At 39.9% G+C, this 12716-nt stretch overlaps 1 protein-coding gene across 1 annotated transcript in view; it reads right to left on the reverse strand.

Moving 5' to 3' along the window:
- The window catches only part of AHNAK (AHNAK nucleoprotein), a 67737-nt gene that overhangs the window by 16918 nt on the left and 38103 nt on the right, over nucleotides 1–12716 (reverse strand). The window contains exons 3-4 of the mRNA XM_075837311.1: nucleotides 7824–7977; nucleotides 5096–5283 (exon numbers count right to left, since the gene is read on the reverse strand). Of these exons, the coding sequence (XP_075693426.1) occupies nucleotides 5096–5283; nucleotides 7824–7977 (342 nt within the window). The remainder of the gene's footprint in view (nucleotides 1–5095; nucleotides 5284–7823; nucleotides 7978–12716) is intronic.

Raw genomic sequence — 12716 nt, forward strand, 5'->3', positions numbered from 1 at the left:
TACATAAATTATAAAGGCGCTAACTTTAAAAATACAGTTTTGTCACATAAATGCATTGCTGTTTCGGAGGGTTCCCTACCACAGACAATTTCTCTCCTCCATCAGTGGTTCACGTCAAGTAACATGAAACATAACAAGCACCACAGTAGAAAGCAGTACACTGCTCTGTACATTTGCAAAGGAGGCCATGTTGTTGATTCCGTCAAATTTGACAAGAAAAATAGCGCTGCATGCAGTGCTATTTTTACCATCAGTACAATGGACGCCACATCGAACCAGACAAACCTATTGTATGTCAATGGAGTACGCCTGGCACCGGTGGTATCTATTGTATTTTGGATGCAAGTGTCAAGGTAGCTTTGTAATAGATGTCGCAATGCAAGTGTGAACATGGGCTTAGAAGCTCATAAAAATCTGATCTGATGAACTCTGCCTCTCAGCTAAACATAGGGGATTCAATGAGCTGGATGTACTGTTAGGTCCATTATTATTTGGACAGTGACACAACCTTCATGATTTGGGCTCTGCATGCCACCACATTGGATTTGAAATTAAACAACGGAGATGCAATTGAAGTGTAATTCAGGTTTAATTTAAGGGGTTGAACAAAAATATCCTATGAAATGTTTAGGAATTGCAACCATTTTTCTACACAGTCTCCGCATTTCAGGGGCTCAAAAGTAATTGGACAAATTAACATTACCAAAAATATATATAGATTTTTTTAAAACTTTGTAGAGAATCCTTTGCAGGCAATGACTGCCTGTTGTCTGGAACCCATGGACATCACTAAACGCTGGGTTTCCTCCTTTGTGATGCTTTGTCAGGTCTTTACTGCAGCCGTCTTCATTTGTTTATTGTTTGTGGGTCTTTGTTCCTTAATTTTTGTCTTAAGCAAGTGATATGCTCGATCGGGTTGAGATCTGGTTCTTGACTTGGCCATTGCAGAATATTCCACTTCCTTGCCTTAAAAAACTCCTGGGTTGCTCTTGCAGTATGTTTTGGGTCATTGTCCATCTGTACTGTGAAGCGACGCCCAATCAAACTTGCTGCATTTGGTTGAATCTGAGCAGAAAGTATATCCCTGAACACTTCACAATTCATCCGGCTGCTTCTGTCTTCAGTCACATCATGAATAAACACTATTGACCCAGTGACTTTGGCCATGCCATCACACTGCCTCCATCATGTTTTACAGAGGATGTGGTGTGCTTTGGATCATGAGCCGTTCCAAGCCTCCATACTTTCTTCCACCCATCATTCTGGTACAGTTTTATCTTTGTTTCCTCTGTCCAAAGAATGCGGTTCCGTCGACTGGGCTGGCTACTTTAGATGTTGTTTGGAAAAGTCTTATCTGGCCTTTCTATTTTTGAGGCTAATTAATGGTTTGCACCTTGTGGTGAATCCTCTGTATTTGCTCTCATGAAGTCTTCTCTTTATGGTAAACTTATATACTGGTACACCTACTTCCAGAAGAGTGTTCTTCACTTGGGTGGATGTTGTGAAGGGCTTTTTTCTACACCATGGAAAAGATTCTGCGATCATCCACCACTGTTGTCTTCCGTGGACGTCCAGGCCTTTTGCAGTTCACGAGATCACCAGTGCGCTTTTTTATTTTTTTCCAAGAATGTACCAAATTGTTGATTTGGCCACTCCCAACATTTGTGCTATCTCTCTGATGGATTTCTTCATTTTTTTTCAGCCTAGCGATGGTCTGTTTCACTTGCTGTGAACCCACAACATGAGGTCAAAGGAGCTCTCAATGCAACAGCTTCCAAATGCAAATGCCACACCTGGACCTTTTACCTGCTTAATTGATGATAGATTAACGAGGGAATAGCTCATGCAGCCTATTAAATAGCTTTTGAGATAATTGTCCAATTACTTTTGGTCCCTTGAAAAAGAGGCAGCTACATATTAAAGAGCTGTAATTCCTAAAACCTTCCTCAAATTTGGATGTGAATACCCTCAAATTAAAAGAGGAGAGTCTGCACTTTAAGCCCATATTGATTACATAACCGTTCAAAAGTTTAGGGTCACTTAGAAATTTCCTTATTTTTTAAAGAAAAGCACAGTTTTTTTTCAATGAAGATAATAACATTAAATTAATCAGAAATACACTCTATACATTGTTAATGTGGTAAATGACTATTCTAGCTGCAAATGTCTGGTTTTTAATGCAATATCTACATAGGTGTATAGAGGCCCATTTCCAGCAACCATCACTCCAGTGTTCTAATGGTACATTGTGTTTGCTAACTGTGTTAGAAGGCTAATGGATGATTAGAAAACACTTGAAAACCCTTGTGCAATTATGTTAGCACCGCTGTAAACAGTTTTGCTGTTTAGAGGAGCTATAAAACTGACCTTCCTTTGAGCTAGTTGAGAATCTGGAGCATTACATTTGTGGGTTCGATTTAAACTCTCAAAATGGCTAGAAAAAGAGAGCTTTCATGTGAAACTCGACAGTCTATTCTTGTTCTTAGAAATGACGGCTATTCCATGCGAGAAATTGCCAAGAAACTGAAGATTTCCTACAACGGTGTGTACTACTCCCTTCAGAGGACAGCACAAACTGGCTCTAACCAGAGTAGAAAGAGAAGTGGGAGGCCCCGCTGTACAACTGAGCAACAAGAGAAATAGACGCCTCACAGGTCCTCAACTGGCAGCTTCATTAAATAGTACCCGCAACACGCCAGTGTCAACGTCTACAGTGAAGAGGCGACTCCGGGATGCTGTCCTTCAGGGCAGAGTGGCAAATAAAAAGCCATATCTGAGACTGGCTAATAAAAGGAAAAGATTAATATGGGCAAAAGCACACAGACATTGGACAGAGGAAGATTGGAAAAAAGTGTTATGGACAGACGAATCGAAGTTTGAGGTGTTTGGATCACACAGAAGAACATTTGTGAGACGCAGAACAACTGAAAAGATGCTGGAGGAGGGCCTGACGCCATCTGTCAAGCATGGTGGAGGTAATGTGATGGTCTGGGGTTGCTTTGGTGCTGGTAAAGTGGGAGATTTGTACAAGGTAAAAGGGATTTTGAATAAGGAAGGCTATCACTCCATTTTGCAACGCCATGCCATACCCTGTGGACAGCGCTTGATTGGAGCCAATTTCATCCTACAACAGGACAATGACCCAAAGCACACCTCCAAATTATGCAAGAACTATTTAGGGAAGAAGCAGGCAGCTGGTATTCTATCTGTAATGGAGTGGCCAGCGCAGTCACCAGATCTCAACCCCATAGAGCTGTTGTGGGAGCAGCTTGACCGTATAGTACGCAAGAAGTGCCCATCAAGCCAATCCAACTTGTGGGAGTGCCTTCTGGAAGCATGGGGTGAAATTTCTCCAGATTACTTCAGCAAATTAACAGCTAGAATGCCAAAGGTCTGCAATGCTGTAATTGCTGCACATGGAGCATTCTTTGACGAAAGCATAGTTTGAAGGAGAAAATTATTATTTCAAATAAAAATCATTATTGCTAACCTTGTCAATGTCTTGACTATATTTTCTAGTCATTTTGCAACTCATTTGATAAATATAAGTGTGAGTTTTCATGGAAAACACAAAATTGTCTGGGTGACCCCAAACTTTTGAACGGTAGTGTATATTAAATATGTTTTGGTAAACAGCTAAAATGGCAAAACTTGTGTCACGGTCCAAATAACTCTGGACCTAACTGTACACTGTATGGACTAACATTTCTTTCTACAAAACAAGAACTAAATCAAATTTACAGTTTCTATATATGTGATAGAAATTCAGATTTTAGTCATCAAAAAAGTAGTTTTTCCAGGCAGTGCCTGAGGGATAATAGTAACTTCTGCAGTTGCTTTAACACGTTAGTGACCGCCAATACGCCTTTTCACGGCGGCCACTAATGGGCTTTATTCTGATGCATATGACTTTTCACGGCACTGAATCAGTATAAATTAAACAGAGCAAAGAGCCATTAAATCTCCCTGCTCTCAGCTACCCTGCTCTAACGACTGATATCAGTATCGATCTGACCCATTTAACCCCTCATTCAATATTTAATATAAAATTTAGGATGCAAAAAAGTGTGGCAAAATTGCTGTTTTTTTTCTATTCCCCCCCAAAAAATGAATAAAAGTTAATCAATGAATTCTATGTACCCTGGTACTGTTAAAAAATACAACTTGTCCTGCAAAAAACAAGACCATATACAGCTATGTCGACAGAAAAATAAGAAAAAGTTATAGATCTTTGAATGAGACGATGGAAAAACATAAAAAATAGCTTGGTCATTAGGGCCTAAAATAGGCTGGTCTTTAAGGGAGTCTGTCACCAGAATGTCCATAGTAAACTAGTGTACTGTAGAGGAGACTAACCTGTTTTCTAAAGTTTATTTTCAATTTCTGCTTACTGCCTCCTTTGTAAAGAAATCCGTTTTATGAACTTTATGCTGAAGAGCATTTAGGTGCAACGAGGGCTTCACCGTTGCTCCTAAATGCGCTTACGTCACTCCCCAGTTCAACACTCCTCCCTACATTGCTAGGCCACATGGTGACTCCCTCTAAGGGTGTGTTTACATCATTGTTCGGTTTCTGTTGATGGGTTCCGTCAGACCTTTCCGTCAAAAGAACCCATCAACAGAAAGGCAAACGGAAAATATAGCTTCCGTTTGCATTACCATTGATTTCAGTAGTAATGAGTCTGTTGAAAATGGTTTCCGTTTTTTCTCCGAATCAATAGCGCATTCGACTGCGCTATTGATTCCGTCAAAAACATGGAAACCTTACGGAATGGAGACAATCTGAAACCATTTGCAACGGAAGTATTACCATTGAAAACAATGAAGAAAACTGGTGTCAACTAAGCCAACCAAGAAGTTGGATAAGGAAGAGAAAAGTGTCTAACATGTCGAGCAAAATGCACCAATTTTATCATACAGCAAGCTCCACTTTAATAAATATGGCTTCACCTTGTGACTGCCTGGTCTAAGTTTACAATGTTTAAATATTAGACGGCATTAGTAAATGTGCCCCATTGTTTTAATGTCAGCACTTCAAAAAGGAGTATTTAACACCACCAATTATTTCCTCCTATAAGTGTCCAGAAATTACTCACCAGAACAACATCAGGACTTTTCAGACTAAAGACATCATGTGAATGGGTCACACTAGGCAGAGGGGATCGATCCCCTTTTCTCTGTAGCTTGAGGCCCACGGTGTGTTGTCCTACATTTGCCAGCAGCTTTTCAATATCCTCTGATGACATGTTGTCAAAGTACACAGTCGCTCCTACAATCTGGTCACCTAAACATAGATATGTATAAATAAAATAATTCAATCAGAGTAGGTTCTCTCTTCCATGTAGTCTTTTCTAATGTCCCTCATCAATTCTTGACACGCGACCTTGAGTAAAAACTCCACAGATCCAGTTTTTAAACAACCTGCTTTTTAATTATTGACAGATCTCCTATATAGCATGGCTTAAACAACCAATTGTGTGTACAAAGAAGGTTGGGATCAAAGTAATTGAGCAGATATCGGGAGATCTCGGCATTGGTGGTGACAAGATATATAGAATGATGGGTGCGGGAAGAGGGAAACCCTGGACAAAAAAAAATGTTCCGCTTTTATCTGGAGCATCACTTTAAGATCACATTCACATACAGTGCAGTTTTGAATGCATTTCGATTAGCCTAAACCATGATTAAATCCTAAGGGGAGAAATATATCCACAGGATAGTTTATAATTGTTTGATTGCGGGGTTCCCCACTTATTGCGAGAATGGGGGTCCCAAACTCCTGCCCGTTCCTCCTCACTGCTCAACCACAGTAAGTAGGACTTTGAATTGAGTGGCAATCAAGCATGCGCGCTGCTGCTCCATTAAAAGTGTATGGGACTGACGGAAACAGGAGTACAGCGCTCAGTTGTTTTCGTCCATTTTATAGACATTGAATGGAGTGGTAGGCGCATGCTCAACTATCCCGTTGCTAGGTAATAACGGTTGATTCTTATACAACTCCTTTAAGTCTGCTCGACCGCAGTGAGAAGAAACGGAGGGTTCGGGACCCCATTCGCACGCTATCGATGTGGGTCTAAGCAGTGGGGCACCCAGCAAATCAGACAATTATGAACTTTCCTGTCTATAGGTAATTATTGTCGATTCTGGTAAACCCGTTTAAGGGCATTTTACATGGCACGATTATCGTGTAAGAAAATTGTAGTATTGAGTAAAAGTTCACAATCATTGGCCAATGTGAGCATGTGCAGTGATTGCATGATCAGTGAGAAATTGCTTGTCGCTGATCAAATGAACAAAAAAAATTGCGTTTGTCGGAGTCACATTCCTACACGAACAACTCGCTATATGGTGATAGGCACTTGTTCTTACAAATTAATTTACATTCTCCTCCTAATTTTTAGATCCAGTTCGGGTTTTGACAAAAGAGAACAAATTCAAAAACTGTACCTGTACTATGTAAAAGAAGCCTAATCACAGAGTTTTTGAAATCAGTTATCTGCCAGCCCTTAAAAAGACTCCACATTATCAGGCAGTAATAAACAGAAGCAAATGGCATATTATTGTTGTTTTTAGCATGCTCAATAAACAATGAGGGAAAGTTAACAACGTTCCTACGTCAGTTTTCTGGTGTAAAAAATGTTTCAGGCAGCCCAAAAGTTGACCCAAATGACCTTTTGTTTTTCTTTCCATCTCTCGCCGCTTTTTTTTAAAAAAAAGTGGGTGGGGCTTAGCAGAAGGGCATGGTCATCGCAGCCCGACAAATTTACTTTAATATAAATTATAGAGGAAATCTATGCCAGATCCTGGCTGGCCTAGATTTAATTCAGTGTCAAAAAGACAGCTGAAGATGCAACAAATTTATTAAGAGGCATGCCTCTTAATAAATTTGTAACATCTTACGCGGTCTTGTTTTTTATTGAAACTGACACAGTCACATGTCCCCCATAGTGTTCTGAACACACGCAGGATTAAAGCAGATTTCCATTTGCAAAAGGACTCATACACACAGGCATTATATGGGTCTGTACAACCTCCAAGTTAGCGGCCATATGGGGAGATGTATTAATGCGCCTTTCTTAATTAAAATCAAGCTAGACTAAGATGCGAAACATTTCATAAGAGGCTCACACCTCTTAAATAAATTTGTCGCATCTTCAGATGTCTGTGCCCCCCGGAATAAAACGTACTCCTGCCAGATACTGCCGTAAATTATAGTAAATGCGTCGGGCTGCGGGTGCTCACTTCCCCTTTCGCTAAACCCCGCTCATTTTTAAAAACAAATGTCGAGAGCGGGGGAAACTACCCAAAACTCACATTTTGTGTGACATTTCTATGCGCAGAAGCGTTGTTACATTCCTGTGATAGACTTTTCAGGGGCCCTACTGTACCTCCATATGACTGTACGAATCATGGTGCTAATATGGTGTCTTGTCTAGAAGGTCAAATATCAGATTATTTTACTTTTTGTCCTTTACTACAATATTCCTGCAGAAACCAATATTTACTTCTCTGACTATACATTTTGGGGCTTCCATAACTCCCATTTACCTTAGCAAATGGTGACTGTATGAACACCCTTCTGTAAAGACAATTATGAGCCAAGACTGATTGTTCTCAAAATCGACTTTTCAAGTTCCTAGTTTTGGACCCCTACAGAGCTGACTTTATGACATATCATAGAAGTTTTAAGTCAGAAAACCCTTTAGTAAAATCTTGGTTTGGGCTATTTAATCTGGAATATGAGGTTCAAAAGACACCTGGTGGTTGTAAGTGTGTGACAAGGAGGGGTAACACATCCAGTGTATATGGCTATGAAGCACTTACCTTCTCGAACAACTCCGGTCTTGGCAGCTGGCGAGTTCTGTACTAGCTGTTTAACGAAAACTCCTTCGTCATTTTGGTCAAGGGTGAGACCCATAGTCCCACTTCCTTGCCAGTTGGGTAGCAAAAGTTCCCTGGTATCCTCCTCCTCCTCCATCTATAACAAAAAAATAAAAAAATCTGTAAGATTAATATATATATATATATATATATATATATACACACACATGTAGATAGATAGACAGATAAAATTATAAACCCTATGTCCGTGCCAGTAAAAACCTAACTACCCACAAATTTGACAGTTTTAGTCCGATATTAGACTCAAGCTTCTTTTCAATGCAAAAGTTAACTAAAATCACAACTAAATTGATCAATCTTATGAATAATTAGAGTAAGGCCACACCACATCACACAGCATTAAGTTTTACCACGAATCAAAACGGTTTTGAAATGCTAAATTTTTTACTGGAATGTTTTTTGTTTTTTACATGTAAAACATCAAAAAACGATGTGACTAAAAAAGGTGCTGATTTGTGCTAAAACTGCAGGCTGCAGACTAGACCTCAGCCGCTACAAATGCCTTCACCCTAAGGCCGGGTTCCCACGTAGCGTAACTGCTGCAGAATTTACGCAGCATTTACATTAGCAGCAAAGGGTATACCATTTCAAAAATATAAAATCCACCACATGTCAATTTATGCCGCATTTTCGTTGCTTTTCTGTCACGGGTTTTACCCATTGAATTCAATGTGGATGTAAAACCCACAACAAATACCCAAATGTTGTGACTTTTGCAGCAGAATCACAGCGATTCCGCTGCAAAAATCACATCTGAAAAAAACCTTATACTTACAACCCGGGCATTTTCATAACGACTCTCTTCTCTTCTTCCAGGCCGGCCTCCTGGGATGACGTTTCATCCCATATGACTGCTGCAGCCATTCAGAGGCTGCAGAGTCATCCCTGGAGGCCTGACTACACGTCAATGGAGGGATGCATAACCTTGACTACGGACGTGGAAATTCTGCCCAAAAAAACGACACCACAATGTGGAAAGGGTTCTTGAACTGTATTTCTGAGGGTTCAAGGTCGGATACGCTGTATAGTTTTACGCAGCGTATCCGACCCGTGGTAAACCGCCCTAAGGCTATGTTTACATCTACGGAACCTACTGACTTTAAAGGGAAGGTGTCATGAATTATTTTATTTTTTTATCATATTGCTTTTAATATGATAGTAACATAAATTTTATTTATTTGTGTTCTCGTGTTCTACTTTATACTTTGTACTTACTTTTACTTCTGTATGGGGGCTGCCATTTTTTTTTTCATCTCTGTATGTGTCGACTAACGACACATACAGAGATGGAATACGGCACATACAACCCCATAAAGAATGCGAACGGGAGCCGTTCCATTCTCTGAAGCGTACGCCATCTCTGTGGGAACGGCGCATGCGCCGCTCCCACAGAGACTAAAACGAAGCTCGTTCAAAGAGAGAAATCCGGCGCCATTTTCATGTGGACCGGAAGCCGTGGCCGGCCAGTAAGATGATGGCTTCCGGCCATATGTTCAAGGAAGCGTAGGCGCAAGGAATAGGAGCGGAGGCGGCAGGAGAAGGTAATTTATGTTCGTGTATGTGATGTGTGTATTATGTTCGTGTATGTTCGTGTTATACTGTCTGCTGAGCACTGTATCTAATCCTCCTACACTGTGCAGTCGCTCAGAAAATGGCGGCACACAGTGTAGGAGACTTGAAGATTCAAACCCCTCCTTCTGGCACTAGGCAGAATAAGGGAGGGGGGATTGTGTGAGGACACTAGAGAGAGAGAGTGTGTGTTTACCCCAAATTTGCAGCATAAAGCAATGAGGTTGCTTTACCAGATTGAACATGCTGCAATTTTGGGAAATGCTCCCTCTAGTGGCCAGCACATGGAAATGTTATATGTTAGAATCTAATTTATAATATTTCCTGACTTGTGAAAAAATAAAAAAAATTAAAACAATGTGTAATCACTTAAATAATAATTGTTTAACTAAAAAAAATAAAAAAAAAATTCTAGCGACACATTCCCTTTAATAGGTTCCGTCGGCGTGTCCATGATTTTACTGCGCTATGGAGCAGCTTAAATGTTACATCCTTTGCACACATGGGTGAATAAAATAATTTTTTGAGATTTCTACTCTGGCCTCCTCTCCTTGGTCTGTGTACGTTTGTGGGATTTACAAGTCGGATAGTAGTTGTGGGATCTACTGCCTAAGTAGTAATGATAAACGCTGACCCTGTGGTCTACCGCTGCTTCCACCTATTACACAGTAACGACATGTTGTTCTGGGGCCACGTGACTGCAGCAGCCAACAGCTGGACACAGCAGTGACAGGTCATCAATAGTGGCATCAACACTGTGGCCATTGTTTGGTTGTAGTGGTCACTTGGCACCAGTCAACATGTCATCACTGTGTGATGACAATAGGAAGTGAAGTGGGACCCCACTTTAAAGTATATTATATCTTTTTCTACATTTGGAGAAAATTACAAATGTCACTTAAAAGGGTTTTTGTTAGACAATCCAACTCTGGTAAATCTACACAGGAATGTATGAATGTACAATGAACACTATTACAGAAAAACGCACAGTAAGATTGGACACAGCTTTGAATATACTGAGTGTGTCTAGACATTAAAGAAAAATACGTATAATTTTTCCATCATACAAAATAAGGTAAAATTTTAGACAAATATTCCTTATATAAAATACAGTGACTTCCTAATAACCACTAATAAATCTAAACCTAAAAAGTTTTAAGACTAGGCACTCTGGCTAGAAGACCAATAAATGCCATATACTGTATTACTGTACCTTTACATAAGGCAATTCTCTATTCTACCAGCAGAGGGGGTGCTATGAGCATATATCCAGTAGGTTGATGATGAACACATTTCATGGCTCACGCATAAAACTTTTGAAGATCTAAAATGGAGGTTATGAGTCTGAATCATACACACTAACTTTATGTATTTAGGATTCATTTTAATAATTGTATACATCTCACAAGATTTACTAAATTCTATCAATCTTTCCCTGGCTTAACCATAGTTGTCAACAGTCCCGAACTTGCCGAAATTTTCCAGCAAATTAATGTCTCAGATCGTGTCCCGGCAACTAGTGACTGCCATATTCAATTGTATCTGTGTCTTCAGGACGCAGATACAATTTAATTTTGTGGCAGAGTAGCAAACAATCCGCTCCCTGCTCCGCCATTCACTGTACTACAGGCCTGCAGCCTATAACACGCAGGGGCAGGATCGCTGCGCATGCCCGAGCGATGACATTACTGGATTGTGCCGGTCTAAGCAAGGATCCCATCTCGGCACCTAGTAGGCTGCAGGACTAAGGAGGTTTTGGAGCTCGGTTCTTCGCGTGATCAGAGTATAAAGGTTTTTTTTATTTATTTGGGTGGTACCAGGGCACTGTCTACAAAGGGAGGAGTGTGGCACTATCTACAGGAAGCAGTGTTTGGCAAGATCTACTGGGGGCAGTGTGGGGCACAATTAACAAAGGGCACTGAGTGTGGCACTATCTATGCTGTTCTTACGCTACCAGTATTGGTTAGCACATATCGACTAGCCCTAGTGATAAAGTGACACATCACCTGCCTGTATACAACCAGATAACCAGAGAGATATTAGCCACAATATTAGTTGTCAGCTAAACTAGTACAGAAATGTGTTTATTTGTATGCATTTGAATGCTGCATATGCCCCATTAGTCACACCCACCAGATAAACCAAGTCCCCCATAAGACACACCCACCAGATAAGCCACACCCTAAGTGTCCCTGAAACAAAAATGCAAACGTTGACAACTTTGCTTTGAGACCATTCTGGGAAACCAGTACAATGCCATTATCAATTCAGAAATATGAGAGAGCAACAAAGATGATTGGTGTATAGATATAACTATACTAAACATATCCAGATCTTCTAGAATTATTAAATGTGCCCTTAATAAAGGGAATAGAGTATGTCATACCACCCAACCATCCCATTTTATGTAGGACTGACCCACAAACAGGAAGGCAAAAAGGCAGAGCTTGTACAGATTTGCAGAGAAAGTGGAACCAGAACAGGGCTAAAAATGTCTTGCGATTTGGGATTTGAATCTTAGGCAGTGGCTATAAATGTAGATGCGATTCAACAGACCGAAAGTGAACAACCACTTTTGACTATTTGATCTTAAATAGGTTAAAATTCTGTGCCCATTAATTTAATAATATAAAGGTTGGAGCTTTGTTATTTTGCAACAGAGCTCTAAACCCCTGTATAGCCATAGAGTTTAATGAAGTAATTTTAGCTACATGAAGTCACCACTAGGGGAAGCATACTATATGCGGACTTATACAGGAGCATTAAACTCACTTCATAATTATTATTTTTAATTATTATTAAGCTCCCATGCTCCTTTTAGTGGTGTATGCAGGGGACACAATTTTATTATTTGATTCCATGGTTGTGTGAAGGGAAACTGGAAATGTGAAGATCTGTATCAGAAAAATGAGTCTCTCACCCTTATAAAGTTATATTATGATTATTAGAATTACGATTATATTTATGATTATTATTTTTATTCAATTATTCAGCACAGGATTTTGCAAAATGGTGTTAAAAGGTGGCCTTTTATTGTGACTTCTATATCACTAAATCTTGCACTGGCTGATGGGGAATATTTTTATGGTTTCAATATTAAAGAGACATTTTCTCTGGCTGAAACACCCCTTTGGGACTTGTTCAGATTTGATGAAAACTTTGCATGTATTTATGAAGCCAAAATGAGGTACAGAACCTAAACAGAAGGAGATTTTATATATATAATGCCCAAAGGGTATCAATATT

Source organism: Rhinoderma darwinii, chromosome 9 (genome assembly GCF_050947455.1).
Source record: "Rhinoderma darwinii isolate aRhiDar2 chromosome 9, aRhiDar2.hap1, whole genome shotgun sequence".
In the NCBI taxonomy this organism is placed as follows: domain Eukaryota; kingdom Metazoa; phylum Chordata; class Amphibia; order Anura; family Rhinodermatidae; genus Rhinoderma; species Rhinoderma darwinii.